Consider the following 24,323-nt stretch of genomic DNA (forward strand, 5'->3'; position numbering starts at 1 on the left):
AGACCTCTGTCCTTAACTTCTGTGAGAATATTGGTGCACAAAAGGATGTCGTGAGCGCCATTAAATGTTGATTACAGAGGCTCTGGGATGCTCCTTAGATGACTCGTAAGGTTTTCAGTGTCTCGAACATTTTTTTAGACATCGGAACAATATAATAAATGTGGTATATAATAATCAAAAATCGAGAAATTTAATCTAATGCAGATTGTTATAGAGCGAGAGAGAAAGAGAGAGAGATCACGTGAGCATGTCAGCCAGGAAGTGACCGTGCAATCGTTTCAGGTTTGGCCGGTCAGCGCTGTAATTTCCTCCAAACAAAGTAGGACTCGCCCCGCAGAGGCCGGATGAAACCAATGGATTGAGCAGGATTTCTGCTGTTGTGTTTTGCTTGATTTTCTTCGCAATTGAAATGTGAAGAAATGGGCCCTGGTTAAAGGAAAGAAGATTCTAGAAACACCGTGGACTACGGGGTTTCGAGTTCGGGCAGGAGCATAGCGGCCTGCGGCCGAGAAGGGAGCTTTAGCAGCCGGGCAACGAAAAGAAGTCGCTCGCTATTGTGTGTTAAAACGGAATTAGCATCATAATAAATCCCCGTAAGTGTCATGTTGTTACGTTAATATGAATGTAGTGTTTTAACTGCTAATGTTCGTCAGGTGTCACGAGATGTCTTGTCTTATTTGTTTAAATTGAATAGCCGTACCAACCCGTTTGGTTTGAGCTACCGCTAGCGTGAGGCTAATGACTTTAGCTGCTCGGAGCTCTCTAGCAGCGCTTGATTAGACGACCTGCCCGGCGCTCCGCTGGGGCACACGGTAATGGAGATAAACTACAGCCATTAAAACATTACTGGCGGTATGCGAAAGTAATGCCACTGTTTACTACTGCCCCGAGAAGTCAAAGCAGCGAAATTAGATACGGTATGTACATAAACAATTGTTACATTTCGCAGTGTAGACCAGGTACATCAGGGTTACGGTGTTATGTTACTCTTCTGAAGGTTAGCAGGTTTTTTAAAGAGAGTTGCCAAAGCATGACTTTGAGAATATAAGGTTAGTTTGAAGCCTCGTGGAGACCTATGTACATGCTTCATTATTTACAGGCACATGACAGCCACGAACACGTGTGCCTTAAAATAAACGAACCTATATAGTCTGCTGGTTATTGGCTAACTTACAGTAAGTAAGCTAACTAGCTTGATAAGGGGAAGCTCAGCAATACGGATTAATAAACAGCGGTCGGCTATTTAGTAAATGGTTTGTACTGAACGCTAACTAAAATGGCTGATTTATCTGTTGTCCTTTGTTTGTCATTTTACTGTGGGCTAGCAACTTGCGGTTGCTATGCTAAGGAAACGGAGCAAAGCTCAATGTCCGACTGGTTCAGTCGATGTTATGCTCAGCCATATGCTTTTTGTTGTAAGGCACAATAGTCATGTTCTTTTTCAGCATTGCTGTTATCTGACACCTGCTCCACAGCAGGTCCCTGTCTCTGGATGTGTGCATGCGTTTGCTGGTGTGTGTGTCCTACTCAAGTCCCATAGCTGTTTGATATTATGTTACATCTTGTAAATTGCACATCATGATAACTGACAGTGAATTGTCTATGCTTTAGGTCCCCATCCCTCACTAGTCTTCCTGATTCTGTTCTGGGAGAGTTCAGACCAGCATCATCGCCAAGATAGCCGGGCCAGGCAGGAAGAGGCACACCTCAGATCCAGACCCCAGCAGTGGTAGTGACTCTGGCGACGGGCGGCCTGTCAGTGCCAAGTGCCTGAAGATGGCCAGCAGCGGCAGTAGTGGTGTGGCCGGGAGTGAGGCGGTGGGCCACCGTGGTGGAGCTCAGCAGAGAAGTGGCAGAGAAAACGGCTCAGACTTGCCCTCCAGTACGAGTAAGAAGAAGCAGAAGGACAGGGCCAACCAGGAAAGCAGAGAGGCCAAGAGAGCGGCAGCAGCAGCTGCTGCAGCCGTGGATGGGGTTATTGCAGAAGTCAAGAAAGGTAAGAATTACAAAAAGTGTCCCAGCTACACGCATTTTTACATTATTTTATTTTTTGTGGATGTCTACTCTTAAAATGTGGGTAAATGTTTTGTTTTGAAAGGTAACCATGTAGCCTCATTCCCTGTAGCGTGTCCCTGGTATTTTATTTTTCCCTACATGAAAGCTGGTTAGGCCACTTGTGTTGCTTTGGTGTCATTCAGCTGCTTTTCCATGGAGTTTGTCATCCTCCTGGTGACTCAAATTCCACCATCTTGAACTTTAGCTACTGACGGTGATTGTGGTCCCTGTTCTGCTTTGTGAGAGATTCACTGTAAGCCGGAGGGTTACTCAAACCACAGCCTGTGGAGAACTGGTTCATTTGTTTGCTGTGATCAGTTATTTTTGTCAGTAATTATTTCACTTCATTATAGATGCACATTAAAAAGCACATTTATATAAAAAGTCAACAAAGTCCTCTGGGTGAGAGACCCTCAGTGATCTAGAGACAAAAGCATCTGCAGCCAATCAGTAATCGTCATCTTCTTTCTTCTGGTTCCTTTAGCTGATCCACCACAGCAGATTATTTTGCCTCCATCTCATCCTGTCCTAACATTCTCCTCTGCCACACCAGTTCTCTGCATGTCCTCCTTCACCATATGCACTAAAGGCAGAAACACACTAGTGATCTAGATTTACCTTTAGATGAAGCAGACAGACCAAAGTGCATGGCTGTAGTTGAAAGAGATGTGCTGATTTTATAACAGAGAGCAAGACAAAATCTTCATAGCAAACAGAAACATAACAAAGAAATTGTTTTATGCTCATTATTTTATTTTTTATAATTAATGAATAGTACAATTGTAGCTGAAATAAATATACAATTTGTTGCTTGGCCCTAGTTTGTGTCCTTAAATCAAACTCAAAGGGCTGTTCCAAGAACCCCCTTAAATCACCTGCCACCTACACTCACCAGGTGCAGGCCAAGGCAGTGGAGTTAGAGTCCTTAGGATATTGTTGAGGCATTTATCCCTTTGCAACTTCTTTATCGGATAAAACAGTAATAACAGCAATAAAATATTAACTACAACTACATTATATGAATTTGGTAGCACACGTATGTGTAAATGTAAATGCCCAGCTTTTAGTTTGTCATCATTTTATTTATTTTGCAGTACTAAACTTTTTTCTGTGTAGTGGAATAATTTGCACAAGAGAGTTGAAGAAGACGGAACAGGTTAAATGGAGTGGTTGGAGATGAGTGTCAGGGTTGATTTGTGACGGAAGGAATGTGAAAGTGAAAGAGTAGGTTAATAAAATAGTAGTGAGACCTGCTATGATGTATAGTTTGGAGGTGGTAGTACTAACAAAGTGATACAAGGCAGAATTGGAGGTGGCAGAGTTGACAGTCTTTGGATTTTCTTTGAGAGAGAACAGGATGGGCAAGATTAGGAATGAGTACATCAGAGGGAGAGCTCAAGTTCAGTGTTTTAGAGACAAGGCTGAGGTGGTTTGGACATGTGCAGAGGATGGATAGTTTTGATTATAAAGAGCCTCACAGAAGCAATGACAATGTAACAGTCTGAGACTCACCATCTTCTTCTAGTAGATACTGAATATAATGTGTTAAAAGATGAAGAAAACGTTTCATGCTTTCTGGAATAACATAATGGAATACTTTTCCAGTTTAAAGGTTAAAACAAAAGCAGCTGTAGTTTTCTTGTCTGACCACTGAAGGATTTATTTGAGTCCACATAATCTTTGCACAGATTTGTAAATTAGGTTTGTGGTTTCTTTCTTCTTGATGTTTCTCCTTTTCTTTTTTCCTTTTCCTCCATCATTTATTTGTCTTGATCGAGCAGTATTAATCACTTAACTCGGTTACAGTTGTGAGTTATTTTGTCCCTGAAGGTTGAAATGCTAATGCAAAGCTTCTCACATTTTCCATAAGCCCTTGATCAAATAAGCTATTGATTCACAGTGCTTTTTCTTTCCAAAGTCTATAGTCTTTGGCAATACCTGTAAACTATACACGTGAGATTCGCCTGCCTTTTGTTTTACTTGTTTTCTGTATTTGTACTCGTGGATTTGGACTCAAAGCATAGATACCTCCCTAGCAACTAAAATAAGCACTACAGTAATAGAGCTGTAATCTGCAACAATTACAGCTCTATTACTGTAGTGCTTATTTTCTATTCAATAACCACTTTAGTCCAGCAGTAACAGCTTTTTGGCCAGTAGGGGGAAGGAACATAGTAGAAGATTGTCCCGTTTTTAGCACCTATTCCAGTTGCCAATTGCATTTACTCTGTTCGTCTCTGATTTGGTGTCCATCGTGTTCTGATCTTCAGCATGTGTGACTACCATATTGTCACACATTTCGATATGTTGTTGTTGTTGTTTTAAGCCTGCATAATTTGATACTAATAACAGCTTTTAAAGGTGATATTGGATCTCATGTTGATGTGAACGTAGTGATACAGCATTTACCTGATCATGTAGAGCACAGCTCATGCCTGTAATCAGTGCTTTGATTGTATATACTTGGTCGTGCTGGAAGTATTGTTTGCACGTTATCTTAGTGGGTCTCATCAGACTAGACTGTGTTCAGGTCAGTGCGGCTGTTTGTAGTGTTAATAGATGAGCTCTACTCTGGCTCTGTTTGGTTTCTCATGAGACTGAATGTGAGAGCATTTGTCTTGCTGGTTCTCTTCTTCATAGTGAAGGGATGTTATTCTAGCTGAGATACTGCCAGATACTCAACCAGCTGTAGGCTTTTCATGAAAAGGCATCAGTAATTTTTTGATATTATTCAAAACCCGCAATCACCAACTCTGTTCAGTGATGCAAAGCAAAATGTATTTGGAAACAGCAAATTAAATCATTTCATTTTTTATTCATTAATAGTATTACTGTGTGAAATGCTATTTAAGTTGAATTGGTTGACTCACTTTAAATTAAATGTAATTTAATGTTCACAACATTCATGCTGGTAGTTGATCTAACCGTAGTGACAGTCAAAATGAGTTTACCTTAAACCAAAAGCTACTTTATTAAAAATAGATTTTGAGAAGTTATTTTTTTTCCAGTTGCTAGTTTTGTAGATCTTTCTAAAAGAAACTCTTGCTGCTCGGCAGCCATCTTTGAAATGTTTTGGGGAAAAATAAATTGGGAAGAAAATCTAAACTTCACTTTGAGAGTACTATGTGTGTTAATGTGTGCAAGTCAAATATGATGACATACTGCAAAAAATAAAATTCTACACACGAGCAAAGTTTCAGAACCTCCACACAATACTCGGTGCTAGCATAATCGCCGTCTCCTCTCATCCAATCAGAGTGCTTAATAAGTTCCGTACTATTTGACAATATGGTTACTTTAAGCCAAGAAAAAGCCAAAGTACTGTTATCTACAATTTTACTAAGTCCACAATTGGACTTCACAAACAACACTGCAACAACATGATTGGCTAATATCTTTACTTTTTCAGATGGTGATTGGCTCTTGTTAGCTTGAGCAGGACAACTATGGGCTCTTAACAAATGAGAGCTCTCCAATTGATTTCTGTTCAAGAATCTTTGATTGCATGTCTGCTCCTTTCATATGTATATATATTCTGGCTGTAACAGTCCACTGTTGCAGTAGTGTAATTTTAATTATACTGAGAATTCACAAAAAAATACACGTAAACACACATGTTAAGTGTTTTAAAAAAACCCAAAACAATTTGTCACAAATGTCAACAAGTTTATTCCTGTCATTTGAGTGGCACAGCTACACTGGTAATCTGACTGTCACCAGCTGAAGGGGATTGAGTGTTCCTTGTGACCTTTTTGGAGTGATTCAGTTGGGGAGAGATTGGATGAGGAAATGAGTGTGGGAAAGTTGAGGCTCTCCAGTTGTTGATGAAGGCTGGGTGCTATGAGCCTTGTGGTACACGTCTTCTTGTTTCTTTCTTTTTGTCCACGTTAGTGTGTTGAGTCTACATTTGAAGAAGTGGCTCGGTAGCATGCAAATGACTTGATGATTTTCCTTCTTGCAATTGTTTACTTGGAATACAGTCTGTGTGGGGTGGATAATTTTAGATGTCCCATTTGTAATTGCTGAGTTCACTGCATTCTGTCTGCCTCGGTCTGTCCGTGAGTGCTCTAGACTGACCCAGTTGAGCATATGAGCGCAGTGGTCTGTGTGAATGCGTGAGCATGTGCATTCAGTGTGTTTTCCTTTGGGTTCATTGTACTGATGCTGTGCTCTTCATTGGTTTTTACTTTAAAATTTCCTTTTTAACCAGAGGATTTTTTTTTAAGTTTTTACGTTTTAACAGGGTCACTGTTGCTCAGGCTGGAGGCTGAGTGATCAGGGTGGAATAATTTTCAAGTTCCTGCTCATCTTTAAAACTCATATGCCTGCTTCTTTGTTTTTTCAAGATGTGTTTGTGGACTGGAAGCAGAATGTCAACGAAGTGACTGTCAGGCTACGCTGTGGCGAGGGGGTGCAGAGGATAGAGGACATAAACACCACCTTCACAGACACACACTGCAATGTGGATTTCCCAGGTAATTCACAGCAAAGTATAAAAGTGGAGATCAAAATAGAAGCTGGGTCAGTCATAAAATATAAAACCACAAAAGTACATAGCTGTACAGTTTAGCCTTCAAACTCTGGAATTTGGACTTTAAACTTAATCCTTTGGTTTATATCTTGGATTTATTGCAGTTATTCTATTTGAAATGATACTGTAGGTAGAGCTGTGGTCTAATAAAATCGGTGCATTTTCATTTTTCAGATGGAAGGCAATGGAGCTGCCAGCTGCAGGAGGAAATCGAGGCCTCATGTAGCAAAGTCCAGTATAAGGAAAAGGGAGGCTTCCTCCATCTCATCATGCACAAAAAGATTCCTTTCCACATCTGGCCTTCTCTAAAGGTGAGTCGCATAAAATTGTTCATCGCTCATTCAAAACAAGTTTAAAAGAATATTAAATTAAACTGAGGTAAGTATGCTAGCCTGCAAGCAACACACTGTACCTGTTATAAGGGTTCTGCACCACGTTTAGAAAAACATTTTGCCCAGACGTGACTGTTAGTTAATCTTTGAAGGAGAGTCTTGCACATTGAAGCTTTAAGTAAGCCCTGTGTTTTTCTTCTGGCTCCTCTCCTCTGCTTTAGTCAAATAAAAAGAAGGAGGCAGTATCCATAGAGACCAAACCAGACATGAAGCCCGTTGCCTTGGAGTCATCAGAGAAAACTCCACATCTCCAGCCCCAGCCTCCCTCGTCACCTGCACACAGCGAGTCAAGACGCGGTGTTAGCAAATCATGTGTCAAACGCAGCCTGAAAACTAAACTGACGGGTGAAAAGGCCACTACGGACTCTGCAGGTGTTAAAAGCACAGCTGGAGATGGCTCCACCACCAGCAGCAAGCCTGTTACCGTCACGAAAGCAGAGCAACCGCATCAGGAACCTAGTGCCAAACGCACAGTTGTACGGCTGCCTAAGACCTCTAAGGACGCTGCATCAGCCGACCTGCCATCTGTGATGTCTACAGCAGCTAACGGGAAATCCACCTGTGCCCACCTGCCCGCTGGTCGGAGCCCACAGACGGAACAGAAAAGTGGAGACAACAGATCTGAGACTCTTGGCAGTGGACAGAAACAGGGAGCAGAAGCAGCTGCTTCCATCCTTACCAACAGAACTCAGGTGAGATTAGCTATAATATTGTGATTTATAATTCAGTTTCTTTACATGCCCTTAAATAACTGGATACAGTTGACTTACTGCAGTAAGCTGAGCTGTTAACTGTCCTGTAAGCAAGAAACCTGCCAACTGTTAGAAAAACTTGATTCCTCTGGCAGGGAAATAAAAAATTCACAAACACCAAAACAGTGTGAACACACAACGGTAAAGAGCTGTCTGTATTGTACTATCTCTATTTTACACAGCCACTTAGCTACCCCAGCAACAGTATTGCTGTTTTCTTTTATTGTGTTTATAGTCACACACAGCTGTCAGGCGGATGTGACGTATTGTGAATGAGCCCAAAATCATGCAGAACCCAATAAATAGAAATAATATATTTCCATATTTAATAATATTTAAAATGATTAAACATTTTATTTTATTTTTTTATTTAAATAATTTCCCAACTCTGACTCATTTAAAGACTAAAATTGCAGATTATTTCCACACATCACCCAGTACTAGGATTTAATTCGATTACAGCCAGTAACACCATCTGCCATGTGTGGGCTCCCCTTTTCCAAGCGTCCCTGGAGCTTGGGAGAGATTTGTAATTTTATGAAAGATTTTTACACAACATACTAACAGATGCCATCTAAACCTGTCACCAGACAACAGCCTGCCAGATAAAGAGCAGTAAGTGAGACATGAGAGGACTGTCTGCTCATGTGTATTGGCGTGTTTTCATACAGCTAAGGTCACAAAAGTAACTTTGCAGATACTTTAGCTCTCACTGGATAATCAGCTGTATATGGCATCCTTTGTTTTTGGTCACTGCTGTAATAAGAGGTTAGAGGGTGCTGTGTATACCCTCTCAAATGTGAAAAATCTGTAGCTCATAGATATTCATTTAGTCTCCTTTTCCTATGGGGACTTTGGGAGTGAACGTTGCTCTTTCATTTTTAAAATGTCTCCTGTTTTGTTTTTTTGTTTTTTTAAATGTATTAATTTATTTGTATTTTTTCAGTTGGCTGAGAAGCAAAACCAGTCATCAGACCAGTCTGGTGCAACAACACATGTCAGTGTGAGCCAGCCAGCAGCTCCTTTTAGCACCAGTGACTGTGTTAAACCTGTCGCCTTCAACAAGGAAATGAATTCGACTTCTCCCCAAAGGCTGGGAGACAGAACAGTCTCTGAGCCAGCTGGAAAACCTGTTGAGCAGGAATCAGAGCAGGATCCTCTGATTTGTCAGCAGCTTGGAGATATGGAAGTGGTACCAGTAGAGGCGATGGGAATGCCAGCCAAGCAAAGCCAGCCCCCAGGTGTTGCCCAAACGAAGAGCAGCTGTGACGATGAGGAGAAGCGGGACCAGTCGAAGGAGGAGCCGCTACTGGAAATGAAGCAACTCGATGGTTAGTTGTATATGGTGCTTAAATGCGCTTCTGAAAAAGGTTAAGGGAACAGTTTAACACACAATCAGTCAATTTCGGGGACATCGGTTTGCTCAGTGAGGAGGTGTAAACCATTGGGAATCCATTTCACCTGCTTTGGTGCAAACAAAAGGAGAGCAGATGCACTGGAAAGGCAACAAGAGGACCACTCCAAAAAGGGGAATGTTTTTGCATGTGGAAGCCAAACCATTGCTCTTTCCACGTCCCCTATTTGCTGATTTTTCTCTAGCTTTGCTTTTTGCTAGTAACCTTGTCACCAGCGACAGGTCATAGTACCTGTAGTGCATTCATATTGGTTGACAAGCCGGGGTTCTCCGTTAGCACAAGTCCCACTAAAGACCCTCATACCACACTCATAGTGTCTGTTTTGACAGTTTGGTTAGAAATGTGTACAACCCTGTCCAGCTGTCTTTGAGTAATGGATCATCTCTTGGAGTCTCATCCATTCTTAAGACAGTGCTGGGAGGCTTGGAGAGCACTATCATAACAGCACCAATGTGCTAATCTGGGGAAGCTGGACTATCCGTGCAACATGTACTGTGTCATGCTACCAGTGCAGTGCAAAGACAGTGGCAAAAAGTAGAGGAAAAATCAGTCAGATGGAGTAAGAGAGCAGTGGTATACCTGTAAAACCATTCACTTTCTTAGGTTCGGTTGTTGCCTTTACAGTGCACTTGTTGTTTTTGCACAAAAGCAGGTGAGATCATTTCATAATGGTGTCTGGAGAGGTTGATTCCCCCCTCCCCCCCAGTTTGACTGACTTTGTTATACTGTGATTATTAAGTGTAATATTTATTTATTTATTTAGCGTATAATTGAAGGTGAAAATAGTAAATTCCAAAATTTGGCACCTTCCAAAGTTCTCTTTTAGTCTCACTAACTTTTCTTTTTCTTGAAACTGGTTTATGACCAAAGATCACAACTGCAACATATAAATGCTGAAAACATTTAAAATCTTTGGTTCCAAGCCAGCTGTGAGATAACCTTGGCTCTCAACCAGGACCTGTCCCGCACACCTTAAACACCTTTCCTGGGATCATATTAGGCATCCTATTCAGATGCACAAACCACCTAACTTCTTTTTGTTAATACTTTGTCCAAACTTCCCACAGCCCCAGAGCCCATGGTAAACCTGCAGTATGTGAAGAATGATTCATATGAGAAGGGCACAGACTTGATGGTGGTCAATGTTTACCTGAAGGGGATCTGCAGGGATACAGCCAGAGTCATCTTCAGGGAACAGGACTTCACCCTCATCTTCCAGACAAGGTTATGACCATGAATATCTACTAATAAAGCATGTGGCTTCCTTTTGGCCAGTCTTGAAAGAGCAGTGAGTGATTGACCTTCCTTTGGCTTTCCTTTACAGTGATGTCAGCTTTCTGCGGCTTCATTCAGATTGTGGACCGAACACAGTCTTCAAGTGGCAAGTTAAACTCAGGTACTGTTGGAGTTTGCTTGTTCTTTCTTAGAAACCAGAATCTTAAAATGAGCAGGTGAAGAGCGCAACACCGGAATGTTTTTCTGTGTAGATGTGTGGGCTAACTGTACAGATATACTGAGCTGTTCCAGGAATCATGGCCAGCTTCATCAGTATCTAACTAATTGGAACAGCCTAATTAGCCATGAAGAAACAAGAGTGCTAAATCACTAGGGTTAAATCAGGGCAAAGACATCAAACTTACAAGGTAGAACCTGTCACCACATTTAAGGAAACTTGTGGAATCAAGCTTCCTTATCTGTGGTTTCTTTTTACGGGTTTAAGCACTCGGCACAAATGGAAGTGGTGCGGACAACATAAATATGTTTAATATCTGGAATGTTATAAATGTCTTCCAGACATTACGTGATGAATAACAAAGTGGGAATGTTGCACTGATGACATTCTCGTAGATCACTCACCTCCCTGAACTTCTTTTTGCCTTTACAATCTGACCTGTGTACTCTCCTTCCTGTGATTCAGGAATCTGATCCAGCCTGAGTTGTGCAGCTACGCCTTCACTCCCTCCCGTCTGGACATCACTCTGAAGAAGAGGCACAGCCAACGCTGGGGGGGCCTGGAGGCCCAAGCCACACAAGGTCTGCTGCCAGGCTTCTACTTGTCAACACTAGATAAAGTCTTTGGTTTTGTTCTGCAGGATTTTTGGACATGATAATCCAGAGAAGTTCCACAATAAAGATGACCAGCACTTATTGCTTGAATTTAGGGCAGTTTGTTGTCTTTTGTTAGTGTTTTTTCTTTACTGTTTGTGGTTGAGACAAATGCATGTGGGTTTTTCAGGTACAGGAATTTGACCTCTGTAACGTGGCATGTAAATGAATATTGCTGCAAAACTATATTTATTATTCCTGTCACATCTCTTGCTGATGAGCTTCATTTTCTAACCACAACCTCTATTGTCCTCTGTTTAAGGTGCAGTGGGTGGTGCTAAGGTCGCTGTGCCCTCCAGCCCTGCCTGCATGGAGAAGAGCCAGCCAGGCAGCAGTCAGCACAACCTCCCAGCCAAGGAGGAGCCTCCGCGGGTTGGGGAAGAAAAACCCAAGACACCCAAGGCCCCAACCAGAGTGGAAGATGGGGGTTTGGACTCTGTGGCTCCACGCACCGTCTCTGAGCACGTTGCTATTACCAAGCCAGAGCCTACTGTTACCATGGTGAATGGATTAATGAATACCCATATAGACTTGAAACTGTGTACTACTATTGTTATATTGTTTTTACTTCTAGTAGTTTTATTATCATTTGGTCCACGTGTGTCATAAGAGCTGACAGCAGCAGGGGTGACACCATGGAGTCGGGATGAGTGAATAGTTATTAAGTGAGGCTAATAAAAGTACATACAAACATATACAACTAGAGTAAATGACAGTGTGTGTTTCCCAGCCTAAGCCTACCTGCATGGTGCAGCCCATGACCCACGCACCTCCGGCCAGCAGCGAGCGCCATGAGGAAGAGGAAGAGAAGAAGGTGTGCTTGCCTGGTTTTACAGGGTTGGTCAACCTCGGAAACACCTGCTTCATGAACAGCGTCATTCAGTCCCTGTCCAACACCAGAGAACTCAGGGATTACTTTCATGGTAAATAATGGATTTACTCTTTTTACCTCTTAAAAATAATACAGGAATACATTTATAATTCAGCACTGTTTTAATAAATGTTGCTCTAATGCACACCCAAAGGGATAATTTACTTCATCTTTAATGCTGTTGCCAAGAAGAGCACCGTGTTGTTGGGTTTTTGTGTTGAAAAGTAAAACAGGCTATGTTTTATTATGGCTTTGGTACAACGTCATGGCCCACAGGGGCAGGCTTAATGAGTGCTCAGGAACTTCCACAGGATTTATCTCCATTAGCTACAACTGCAGAAGTTTGTGGACTTGAAGCATTTAGAGCACTGAAAATCTGGGTCACCTAGTTCCTTGGAAACAATGTAATTCGCCAAAGGTTGATAGAAAATATTATCTTTTTGCATTCCTGTATTTTCTGTTTCCCCACAGACCGAGCCTTTGAGGCAGAAATCAACTGCACTAATCCACTGGGAACAGGAGGCAGGCTAGCCATCAGCTTTGCTGTGCTGCTCAGGGCTCTTTGGAAAGGAACGCACCACGCCTTCCAGCCCTCAAAACTCAAGGTACAAAAGCGGCACCCTGAGATTTTCCTGAGATCTTCTCCTCTTCTACAGCAATTTTTCTCTGGAAGTTTTCAATCTGCCTTCATTTTCTCCATCTGTTTGCAAACACACAGGCAATTGTGGCGAGTAAAGCAAGTCAGTTTACTGGTTACGCCCAGCACGATGCCCAGGAGTTCATGGCATTCCTGCTGGACGGACTCCACGAGGACTTGAACCGCATCCAGAACAAACCTTACACAGAAACGGTCGACTCTGACGGGCGGCTAGACGAAGTTAGTGTTTTTCTTTGGCTAATGTGATGAGATTAAATGGTAACTGTTTCCTGCTAGAATTTTGTCAAACCTTGACCTGATGTTTTGTTTTGTTTTTTTGTTATTGGTGCAGGTGGTGGCAGAGGAAGCATGGCAGAGGCACAAGATGCGGAATGACTCCTTTATAGTAGATCTGTTTCAGGGTCAGTTCAAGTCCAAACTGGTGTGTCCCACATGCTCTAAGGTAACACAATAACACAATTTTTCAGTCCCCCCCACCCCACAAACACACATGTTTGGTTTCTGTTTATTGACATTGACATCTCTGTCCTCTTTTTCAGGTATCTATCACCTTTGACCCCTTCCTCTACCTGCCTGTGCCGTTGCCACAGAAACAAAAGGTGCTCTCAGTTTTCTACTTCGCTAAGGAACCTCATAAAAAACCCATCAAGGTAAGATAAGAAACAGCTTTGCAGTTCTGCATCAATTATTAAGTGCTGAAATTCAAAGGTGTCTCTTGTGACCTGTTAATGAATATTCATCTGTATGTGTCAGTTTTTAGTGAGTGTGAGCAAGGAGAGCTCCAGTACTGCTGAAGTCCTGGAATCTATCTCTAGAAGTGTGAGGGTCAAACCCGAGAACCTCAGACTGGCCGAGGTTAGACATTTTAAAATTTCCTTTAACAGTGTTGTGGAAAGGAGGGAGTGTCGTATAATACCGCAGACATTTAGAGGTGACTTTCTCAAGGACACTTTTTCTCTTCCCCCCCATCTCAGGTGGGAAAGAACCGCTTCCAGCGAATGTTCCTGCCTACCCACTCCCTGGACACCGTGTCCTCCTCTGACATGTTATTCTGTTTTGAGGTGCTTTCCAAAGACCTGGCCAAAGAGAGAGTGGTATTGTTCAAAGTGCAGCAGGTATAAATCTCGCTTTTACATTTTGAAAACCTGTGAAATATGTGACTACAAATATTTTAACAGCCTTGTGTTTGCTCTGCAGAAACTTCAGGTCCCCAATATCCCCATCTCCAAATGTGCTGCCTGCCTGAAGCCTCCGGTGTCTGAAGAAGACAAACTGAAGCGTTGCACTCGATGCTATCGCGTTGGCTACTGCAATCAGTAAGTTTTCCAAAACATGTTTTTTCCAACTGTAAATAGCTGATTAAGAACTTTCCAAGGGATTGCCTGGAAGAAAGCTGTAGTCCAGTGACTCCCATATCATATTATTAATTCAGTCGGTTAACTTTTCTATGAACATGTGTTGCGAAATCAATCAATGTAGAGCAGTGACACAAACCACGGAGGCCCAGAAGAGTGCAGTCAAACAATGAGTTTATTAACACACAGGAGAGAAAACATCAGCATATGTCTTCTGCCAAAAATACACAGAGAATGGTTTATATATCATCAGGGTTTGACGGCCCCTGTTGCGTTCTATAACATATTTTTGTATTTCTAAGAACATCATTTGCATCTTGTACAGACAATGAGACAATTTTAGAGCTAAAGTCAGACACAGAAGTTCCTCTTTCTAACATCCCAAATAAGGTGATAATTTCAGGCCCTGGAGATACCCGTTGACTTGTCCTCCTGTTGACCCATCTTCTGTCACCTGTTACTAAGTAAACTCAAATGCCACAGGTTGCAACAAGAAGCTGAATACATTCAGGCCTTCGCTCAAGCCTGTTCCTAGATTATATGTACTATATGTATTATAAGCGTGTAGCGGCCTTCTATGTTCTAAGTCTTTTACACAATAGATTGTGTAAAAGACACTTGAAGGTTTCAAGCTTCACAAAGCTTGAAACCTTCAATAAACTGAGACTGAACATCAACTCTGAATGAGCACAATCATGCAATGTGTATGAAATACTTCTGGCTGTACCTGTAATAAAAGGTTAACATGGTGGAATTAACTTTAATAAACATCTTTAATACAATATCAAATGCTATAAGAAATAAATGATGAAACTGCAGATTATATGTTAGCAATAAAATTTCTGTACTTCCTCACATGTTAACTCTTCTGCTCTTGTTTCTCCAGAGTGTGTCAGAGAACCCACTGGCCCAACCACAAAAGTCTGTGTCGACCCAACACAGAGAACGTGGGCCTGCCTTTCCTGGTCAGTGTGCCAGAGTCTCGACTCTCATATTCCCGGCTCGTCCAGCTTCTAGAGGGTTATTCCAGGTACACAGTCACTTTTATTTCAAGGTCATCGTGTTTGATTTGCTAATATTTAATTTGCCGTGACGTGTCTGAATTAGAGATGGTCCTGGGAATTCGTTTTACTTGATTAATGGAAGAAAAAACTCAAACTACTTGACGATTCTAAAAGTATAAACAAAGACAAGGAGGTAGCGGATGGTGTCTAAACAAATTCTTCATGTATGTAAGGGCCATTTGTAACTGTTAATCACATTTTTAATAAACTGTTCATATTAAATGCTGCTGAAATATGCAGCAAAGTTTGCTACCAGCATTGTTTCTTTGTATTACACGTCTACATGTCTGTGGCGTAAAGTACACATGTCTGACAGTCTTCTATTCATTTCAATCTATTTGACCTTTACTTTTCCTCTTTTTCTACAAATATTTATTTATTTGCTTTTCATCTTTTAACACTTGGCTGCTCTCTCCCATTCCATATTCTCTCATGGAATAAAGAAGTGTGATTTTTATGTAGGTGTTAGCAATCCTTTTCTGTCAAGCTCCACTGCTAAAGCTCAAAAAGTCATTAATAAAGGATTCAAGTTTACTTTTATAAAATGATTTTCATTCAACTTAGTTTCTCTGTTTTCCTTTTTCCCCCTGTCACTGTCTTAATGCTGGAAACTTGAGCAATTATCAGATCCCCCTGGCTGTACTTTGTATTTTCTCTGTGCCAGCTACACAGATGGATCTGTGAACACCCAGAAACATTTTTGATGCTCAGAGTATGACAAAAAAAAAAAAGTTCTGAATGCCTTTTCAGTCAACACTTGTGCTTTTTGATGTAAAATAATCAGAGTTTAATGTTTATGGCATTTAATAATGAATATTATGTGAACATATTAAATTGTGAACTTTTAGTATAACCTTTACTGTCTCTCTGTGTGCAGGTTTTCAGTCAATGTGTTCCAGCCTCCTTTCCAGTCAGGCAGAACATCCCCTGAAACATCACAGTCCCGAGTAGACCTCCCTCCAGTGCCAGCAGGCTCCCCTGACGGTCCTGGATTGGAGGATGAAGCTGTGGGTGGTAGCAGTACTGTAGGAGCAGGTAACTTGGAGCTGGAGAGCCACGCTTCGCTGCCTGAATCCCAGGCAGAGTATGCTCAGGCCTCAGCCATCCACTCAGGGGACTCGGAGTCCCTCTCCTCTTCCCAGACGTCCCTCTCCACCACACGGACCACAGATTCAGGGTTCTCCGAGTCACTCTCTTCTGCTTCTTGTTGCTTTCTGGACCCTCATGCTGAAAAAGAGACGTCCTGTGAGAAGGCTGTGCGGCCAGAAGGTAAATGTATTGTACAGATTCTTCATTATTTTGGTGATTTGCCTTTTTTTTTTTTTTTTCTTGCCTTCTTATTTAAACTTCTTGAACGTTCTGCAGCTGCAGTCGCAGGGTATCAGCATCCGTGTGAATCTGCTTCAGGTCATGCTAGTCAGTTCTACATCGCTCTGCTGGATGCAAACAACAAGGAGCAAAGGCTGGATGAGAGAGGTACCACCCCACTTTCTACAGAACTGATTTTCTTTAGTTTTATTCTTTTCATTGCCATATTGGGTTGATTTAGCAAGATATGGTGCTAAATTGAAATCCTCTTCAAGACTTTTCTGTCATAAGATACGTTTTTACTTTTTCAGGCTTCTGAGGTTTAGTGTTACAAAAACAAAACAGAAAAAGTTCCACACATCAATATGTTTTCCTCTATCAACCCGTCTGCAGAAGATGCACTGGCAGACATACCTGACGATGCAACCCTGGAGCTGGTGTGGAAGAACAACGAGCGTCTAAAGGAATATGTGCTGGTGAGCTCCAAGGAACTGGAGTACGAGGAAGACCCGGGTTCTCTGAGTGAGACGGCCAGAGCGGGACACTTCACCCTCGAGCAGTGCCTCAATCTTTTCACCAAGCCGGAAGTGCTGGCACCTGAAGAGGCTTGGTAGGAGTCTTTAAGAAATGAGCTCTAAATAATGTAGCATCGATTGTGATTCTAGACGTGTAGCTCTTTTTCAGGTTATTCACAAATTCCACTTTGTCTGATGTAATTCTAAACTTGGTGAACATACCAAGTGGTAAATGTGTCTAGCCTGTGTAACGATAAACTCAGGTTTAACTTTCTCTTTCCCACTCCCAGACAGCAGCGACTAAACTAGGAGACATCTTGTATACAAACTTCAAAAAGAGGAACTAAACTTAACACTTAAACCAACAACCTGGTCTGTAGCTGGATAGTGTCAGGGCTCCAGATCCTGCATAGACATTCAAACAGAGGCTTTTATTTGTGTATCTTTGTGTATTATTACATGAGAGAGAGAAAGAAAAAGACGTTGATACATCGAAAGGGAAAAACTCAGTATACTACAGTTACATACACTAACAAAACAAACTGAGTTTGGATAATGATGCTCTCGGGTTTTTAAACAATGTTCAGAGGTCAACTTTTATGGGAAAGATCTAGAATTTATACCTGGGTCCATCTGCTACGTGGCTAGGGGAAGAACTGGTGGCAACCAGTATTTTTATTGTTTATTTCACAGCATTATTCTTTAGGTACCACAGTCATTGCAGTAGTGATGGTGACGATAATAATCCAGTGGACTTTAAAAATTCTCAGTTTCTGAGTTCAAGTTCAACGCTGAATCATAGTGAACATAAGTAAACAGGTGTCTGCTGCGTAAAATTGGATTAGGACATAACATTTGCCCAGTACTTTATTACTCTACACTGTGCTAAGAGATACATTAGTGAACTTCATAGTTGAAACTTCTTAAATGAAATTCGGTGCAGGCCTGACGTGAAAAGTCTTATTTGATTATTCTGTGCATTCGTCTCATCAGCTGGTCTTTATCTCTGCTCTCTGTGTTAAGGTACTGTCCAAAGTGCCAGCAGCACCGTGAGGCCTCCAAGCAACTGTTGCTGTGGCGTTTGCCCAACGTTTTGATCATTCAGCTCAAACGCTTCTCCTTCAGGAGTTTCATTTGGAGGGATAAGATCAATGACATGGTCGACTTTCCAGTCAGGTCAATACAAGCTAAATGTTTTTGTATCCTAATTTTCACATCATTTGAATGTCAATGAAAAAAAGATTTGGTCAATTATTTAGCTAAGTGTGACTATTATTAGTAGTAATACTGTATCATACTATACTGTATTTGTTTCTATAACATTAGCCTCTCTCGTCTTTCAGGAATCTAGATCTAAGTAAGTTCTGTATTGGCCAGAAGGATGAGATGCAGCAGCCTCCTATCTATGACTTGTATGCGGTCATCAACCACTATGGAGGAATGATAGGAGGCCACTATACTGCCTACGCTCGCCTGCCAAGTGACAAGAACAGCCAGCGCAGTGATGTTGGTAAGTCTGATCAGTGGCATCTGTTTTTATGTATATGGAAGTTATACAATAAGTTCCACTCTGACATCTTGCTACCACTTATCGGCCTCTCTTCCCTCCTTGACTCTCAGGCTGGCGTCTATTTGATGACAGCACCGTGACAATGGTGGACGAGAGTCAAGTGGTGACGCGTTACGCTTATGTTCTGTTCTACCGGCGACGAAACTCCCCAGTGGAGAGGCCGCCACGCTTCCTCAGGCCTGTAGGTGCAGAGTCGCCCACTGCTGCAGGAGCTACTGCCAGCCAGGTGAGAGAGCCATAACAATAAGACAGGAAATTTTTCCCACAGCTAACTTAGAGCTTCTGTAGTTTCGTTTTTGTTGTTTTTCTGGTTTTTTGGGTGGGGGTGAGTGAACTGTCACTGTTAGAGTGTGGTTGATGGGCTGTAGGAAGATTTTAGCTTGGGTCAGTGTGGTTAATGAGGGAGTTGTACATGTTTATTCCTTTGTACATTGTATCGAGTCCATCTGTCATTGGGGTTTGGGATATTTATAAGTGTCACACTAATGAGGAACTGGCAGTACTTGCCAGGTGTTAAGAGACAGGCCTGTGTGTTAAATCTCTCTGAGAACTGCTGCTTCTGTTCAATTAGTCTTGACAAGAGGAGCTTGTGCTCTGACATTGTTAATGACAAACAGCCCAGTGGGTTTATAATGGATGGATCCATCATGAGAGACACTGTTAATCTCTGCAAAGCTCAGATGTCAAGTGGCATTAGCTTTGTGGGTTTTTTCTTTTCCCTTTTTCCCACTACTTGAGTGTAACTGCTTTTGAGGTTTTTTGTGGGGTTTTAAATATCATTCCCTATCATTAATAAATCTTGCTGTTGATCTGGTGGACAATTGAAAAGCGGGAAATACACATTATAAGCAATTTCAGTGTGTATTGTAAGTGATCTTGCTTAGACATCCAAATCCATATGGGTATAAAATTAAGTGGAGAATGGCCTAATGAGCTTGGAAAGAAAAGCGTCTGGACTTCTTTAGGTTGCTTGAAGACACAACCTAAAGAAGTCCAGACGCTTTTCTTTCCAAGCTCCTTAGGCTACGATGACCTGGATGACTGAGAACCTTCACAGACATAAGTGGAGAATGTATAATCTGCATTTTATTGTCCTTTTTCATACATCTTGGGGGGCACTCTGATATTAAAGGATTCCCTTGTAAGTAAATGAACAGCTAAATAAGTGAGTGTTTTTAGTGGAAGAGTATTGTGTTTTAAAGACTTTATATTCACTTTTAAGCTGTTTTTCATTCCTGTCCTCCTTTTTGCTGGAGCATTTTAGCCATGTATTGATCAGTGAGACTTTGAACCATTGAGTTGTCTTTCCATGTGAGCACAGTGCAAATGATATACAGATTATTTATTAAAAACTGACTTCATGTCACTGCTGGATGTGAAGAACTCCACTTTGTTCCTTTGGGATAAATGCTGTACAGTCTTTGTTCAGTTACTTTCATTTCAGAAGCTGTCAGATGAGATTTCAAGGCTCAGGCTTAAATTTCATATCAATCTCACAAAATTTGCTTAAATTGGTAAGAATATACTATGTTACAGTGTTTCCAACAAAATGGTTAAAATATACATTTCTTAACCTGGGCTTTTAGTAAGAAGAGCTTGAAGATGTCCCTTTATTTTCTGGCCCCTGTAAATTTGATTCCCACTTAAAGAACAATCTCCTCACTGTCCCAGTTTCAGTAGAGCACACGTGTCATCTCCGTACAAATCACTATGCTCAGCAAGTACACACATTTGGAGGTTTCTCGTGTAATCGTAGTATTTGTTAGAACACGCACCTTTTCGCAGAAGCTGACACAGGTTTCCCGCCAATCGCAGGCCTCTCTAATATGGCGGGAACTGGAGGAGGAAGACGACGGGCTCGACGAAGGGCCCCGTGGACTGTTCCTCTCTGCGCTGCGGCGACACCGAACACAGAGAAACAGAGACGAGGAAGAGGAAGATGGAGCCGAACAGTCGGTGCAGCGGCACCGCAGGCAGAGGATGTTGGACTATCCCGACGACGACTGCGTACGATACTTTGTTCTGGGCACGCTCACTGCAGTGCTCGCTCTGTTTGTCAATTTGGTCTACCCTCTTCTTTACAAAGCCACCTGGAGCTGAGTGCTGGGTTTACGTGCTGGACCGCCCCTGAAATCAAAAAAGTCTGTTTGTAGAAACGAGAAGAGATGTTTTTAGTGTTTTTCCAGTAAAATATTTGTGTTCTACATAGCACCACAATACCTGAAGTGGCTAAACCCTTTAAAATACTCGGCACTACTTCACATATTAAGACTTAAACAGGCTGATGTTAAAGTCACAGCTGCTGACTCTTTCATCGTGAGAGACGCTAATTTAAAGCTGCAGGAGAGCTACCCCCACACTGTAATGATGTACTGGGTGTAGATTTCTCACTACATTACCTCTGCATTGTTTTAAAGTGGCTTCAAGCTCTGTACATTTCTAAAGAAAGTTTCAGTTTTTATTGTCACACTTTGGGTAATAATTCTCAGATGATCAGCCATGACAGCCTTAATTATACATTGTATGTGTGGAGTTGAAGCGCAAACCCTGAAAGCTCTTTTGGAGCCTGTTTAGATGCGTTCAGGCGTCAGATAATTGTGTAGGATCCTTTTTAAGATGCTTATAGGAGCATTATAGAATAGCAAGGACCCACTGAAAAGCGCCTTTTGTTTCCAGTGCACTACACTCATAAAAGATCAACGTGCAGGATTCGGGGCCATCTAGTGGTGAGGTTCCAAATGGCAATTAACTTAATGCCCATTTCTTTGGAGCACCTATGCAAATCTACATTATAACCGTTTGGGTCTTCCCGTCTGTGTGACTTGAGAGACATCTGTTTATATTTGCAGGTGTTTGTACACTAATGAAAACAATGATTAATATATTCTTATAGAGCCCCATAAATCCTACATATGGTCCTTTAACAGTAGAAATGTATGATGGGTGGAAAATGTGTTCTTGAAGAAGAAAATATTAAACCTCTTATTGTATGTATATGTATGTGTGTGTCTGTGTGTGTAGCTGCTTTTAGTTTGTATTCTGAAAATTAAGAAAAATGAATTTCGGGGCCTTTTTAAAATTTCTGATCTTGTCAAGACAACATGTCCTCTTTTACATGTACTGTAGTACACTCTAATTATATATATATATATATTTTAATTGTGTGTTTATTGAATACCTCTAAGCCATAACTGCTTTGAAAAGTTAAGGGGTTGTGTTTTTTGGGGGTGGTGGGGACTTCTTTCTGTTCATTTGTTTTTGTTTATTTTTGAGCAGTTTGCGGCTAACTAAAGTATATTCAGAACAATAAAACTATACATGTTTGTCCGCCCCTGAATGTACTGTTTATAAATTGCACTGCTTTAAATGGAGTTAAATTCTGAATGATTTGGGAGCTCTAAAGGACAGTTACACATGAATTGTTCCTTACTTGTAAGCTATAAGCAAAGGTATTTTTGTAGAGCCTTCTTTAAATTTAAAATTTTAAAATTTATTTATTAATAATTCTGTTTAGCAGCTTAAGTTGCTGGACGACTTCATCCACAGCCACTAACTGTTTGCAAGTGTTGTTGAGACTCCACACCGTCCACAGATCAGTTCTTTGCTCTGCAGTCATCCCGTGATGATCGTGTGTGAGTGTGTATTTGGGTCTCAGGGAAACCTTCTCTGGTATCAGGTCAGAGTACACAGACCTGTATGTGCTCTGCCTTACTCAGATCACCATCAGACTGTATACTTGATTCAGACATATGCAATTCTCAAGTCTTTATTCTATTTTTTTTTTTAAAATTTGTCTACAGTGTTCTTGATCTAGTTTGTCTAATTTGTCTCCTCAAATCAACTCTGTAGAAGTATTTTAGGGGGCACGACCTCCAAGTGCTGATTGGCTAATGATTTAATGGACTTGACTGATAAAGTTATCTTTGTGTGTGAGTGTGTGTTGGGCCTAATTTAAAAATGTTAATTGCAAAAGAACAATAATCATAACCTATATTTTGATGCCTCTGTATAATATTACAGAGTTATTGCAAGTAGTGTATTGAATAGATCATAACCTATTTTAATTTCCATGCAATAATGTATCTCAATAACTCCACCTGAATGCTGCTTTCTAATATATAAACTTTGTGAAAATAAAATTTCCATCTGTTTATGGTCTTTGTGTGTTTCATGCCCACACATGAACACTCTGAATGCTGAACCAATGTGATTTAATGTGAACGCTTGGTTTATTTTGCAGGCCTCTAGCCAGTCGCTATTTGGGACAGATCTGGATGCCGAAGGACCGCCTACGCTGACCCCTGAGGTACCGTCTGACCTCTTTGCCCACTCCGGCGAGTGTGCAGCACCATCCTACGGCAACATGGAGGAAGTGGACTAACAAGTATGAGGGCTGATGAAAGAAAGGACAGGAGAGTGGAGATCCATGGAGGTCCCCCAAGTGGGAGCAGCTCCTCGGCTGATGACGCATCTGTCGTCATTGGTTACACCGGCATCTGAATCAGGTGTCCGGGGGGTGCAATGCAAAAAAATCTGCAGGTGGTCTGAGGATTTGACTGCACTCACTTGAGACAGGCCTTTTGTTAATATACTCACATTAATAGCCATTGAAAAAGACTTAACAAGTTACATGTGTAGTTTTATTCATTCAGTTCATATGGGGACACTTATGATCTAAGAGCTCCTGTTAACAGTAGCAGTAAGTAGTAAAGCTGCTGCTAATGGAGTTCCTCCTCCACCACCTAACAACCACCTACCAGAGAGAGGGTGTCCACGCACCAAAGCACCTTGTGGTCTGGTTTCAAGCTAAAAACCGGCTCTTGCTAACATTAACCAGACCTGTGGTCGATTATTAGGGTATATTTGGACACTTTGATGATTGTCGTAATATAAATGTGTTGTTTGTTTTTGTTTTTTTTTCCTTTTAAAGTTTGAGTTGCCTGGTTTGATTTGTTTGTGGTGGTGTATTCAAGATGGACTGGAATTGTAGCATCACATTAAGGAAAACATGAGATGGTGCTGACCCACCTTTTTTTTTAGTGTTTTGTTTTTAATACAGTGAGCACACACTTTTTCTGTCCCGTTGCTTTCTAAACTTGATTTAGCTTCACTTTCTCTAGCTTTGTTCATTTTTTTGTACTTGTTTAGTTTTTTCATTCCTGTGGATGCTTTGTCTAAAGGCTTCAGTATAAATTGAAATGTGCATGGCTGCATGTAACCCGAGCCCCTCGTCAGATGTACCCTCACCCCCTCTTGCTGCGTTTCATTACTTCTGTTTCCTGTAAGTTGTCTAGCATCATGTTCTCACCCTCCTTTGTAATGGACTGCGTATATAATGTGGGGATCATTAAGAATGTTGCTGTGGATGCATATAAATGGTTAATATAAATAAAAACAGTTTTGAGAGTTAAAGACACCGGTGCCTGCAGTCTTCTCTCTGTGCATAAACGGCAGGCTTTGAGCGAGCATTGCGCCAAAAGTGAAACTCTGTTTAGACTTGAGAAAAAGAATTGTTGATGTTCACGAAACAGGAGATACACAGAAGATCTCTACACAGGAATGGACTATGAGGTTGCAGACCAAAAAAAACAAACAAAAAACTCCACTGCAGAAGAGACCTTTAAGTCAGTATACAGTATGTGGAGGACAACCTGGAGAAAGATTCTGCAGTTTTTTTAATCACAGAGACGACGTATGTTTGGTGAATGAAGGGAGAGCAGCGTTCCCACAG

General features: G+C 41.4%; 1 protein-coding gene across 5 annotated transcripts; it reads left to right on the plus strand.

The window, feature by feature from the left end:
- The first annotated feature begins 221 nt into the window (after window positions 1–221).
- usp19 (ubiquitin specific peptidase 19) lies at window positions 222–24,004 on the plus strand. Of its 5 annotated transcripts, none has more exons than XM_014338670.2 (26): window positions 222–593; window positions 1,612–1,996; window positions 6,402–6,530; window positions 6,761–6,897; window positions 7,140–7,670; window positions 8,677–9,061; window positions 10,213–10,369; window positions 10,470–10,541; window positions 11,064–11,179; window positions 11,520–11,752; window positions 11,982–12,174; window positions 12,594–12,727; window positions 12,841–12,999; window positions 13,112–13,222; window positions 13,320–13,430; window positions 13,534–13,635; window positions 13,755–13,895; window positions 13,978–14,096; window positions 15,022–15,165; window positions 16,077–16,468; window positions 16,565–16,675; window positions 16,901–17,117; window positions 18,046–18,198; window positions 18,366–18,532; window positions 18,643–18,818; window positions 20,408–22,820. In XM_014338670.2, the coding sequence occupies exons 2-26, from the start codon at window positions 1,777–1,779 to the stop codon at window positions 20,690–20,692; spliced, it is 4,695 nt and encodes a 1,564-aa protein (XP_014194156.1). In that variant the 5' UTR covers window positions 222–593; window positions 1,612–1,776; the 3' UTR covers window positions 20,693–22,820. The 5 variants fall into 5 exon arrangements, with proteins under 5 accessions (XP_014194156.1, XP_005938143.1, XP_014194157.1 ...); XM_005938081.3 differs by having other exon boundaries at window positions 223–593; window positions 11,514–11,752; XM_014338671.2 differs by lacking the exon at window positions 20,408–22,820 and adding an exon at window positions 22,833–24,004 and having other exon boundaries at window positions 225–593; window positions 11,514–11,752.
- Window positions 24,005–24,323: the final 319 nt, after the last annotated feature.

Source organism: Haplochromis burtoni, unplaced genomic scaffold (assembly GCF_018398535.1).
Source record: "Haplochromis burtoni strain Fernald_Lab_line unplaced genomic scaffold, NCSU_Asbu1 Contig_246, whole genome shotgun sequence".
Lineage (NCBI taxonomy): Eukaryota > Metazoa > Chordata > Actinopteri > Cichliformes > Cichlidae > Haplochromis > Haplochromis burtoni.

Excerpts from the sequence above, each read along its gene's own strand:
- usp19 (XM_005938081.3), top strand. The coding sequence starts at position 1,777 with ATGGCCAGCAGCGGCAGTAGTGGTGTGGCCGGGAGTGAGGCGGTGGGC. Across the intron at positions 9,062-10,212 it reads GGAAATGAAGCAACTCGATG|CCCCAGAGCCCATGGTAAAC; the intron begins GTTAGTTGTATA and ends AACTTCCCACAG. Across the intron at positions 13,896-13,977 it reads TATTGTTCAAAGTGCAGCAG|AAACTTCAGGTCCCCAATAT; the intron begins GTATAAATCTCG and ends TTTGCTCTGCAG.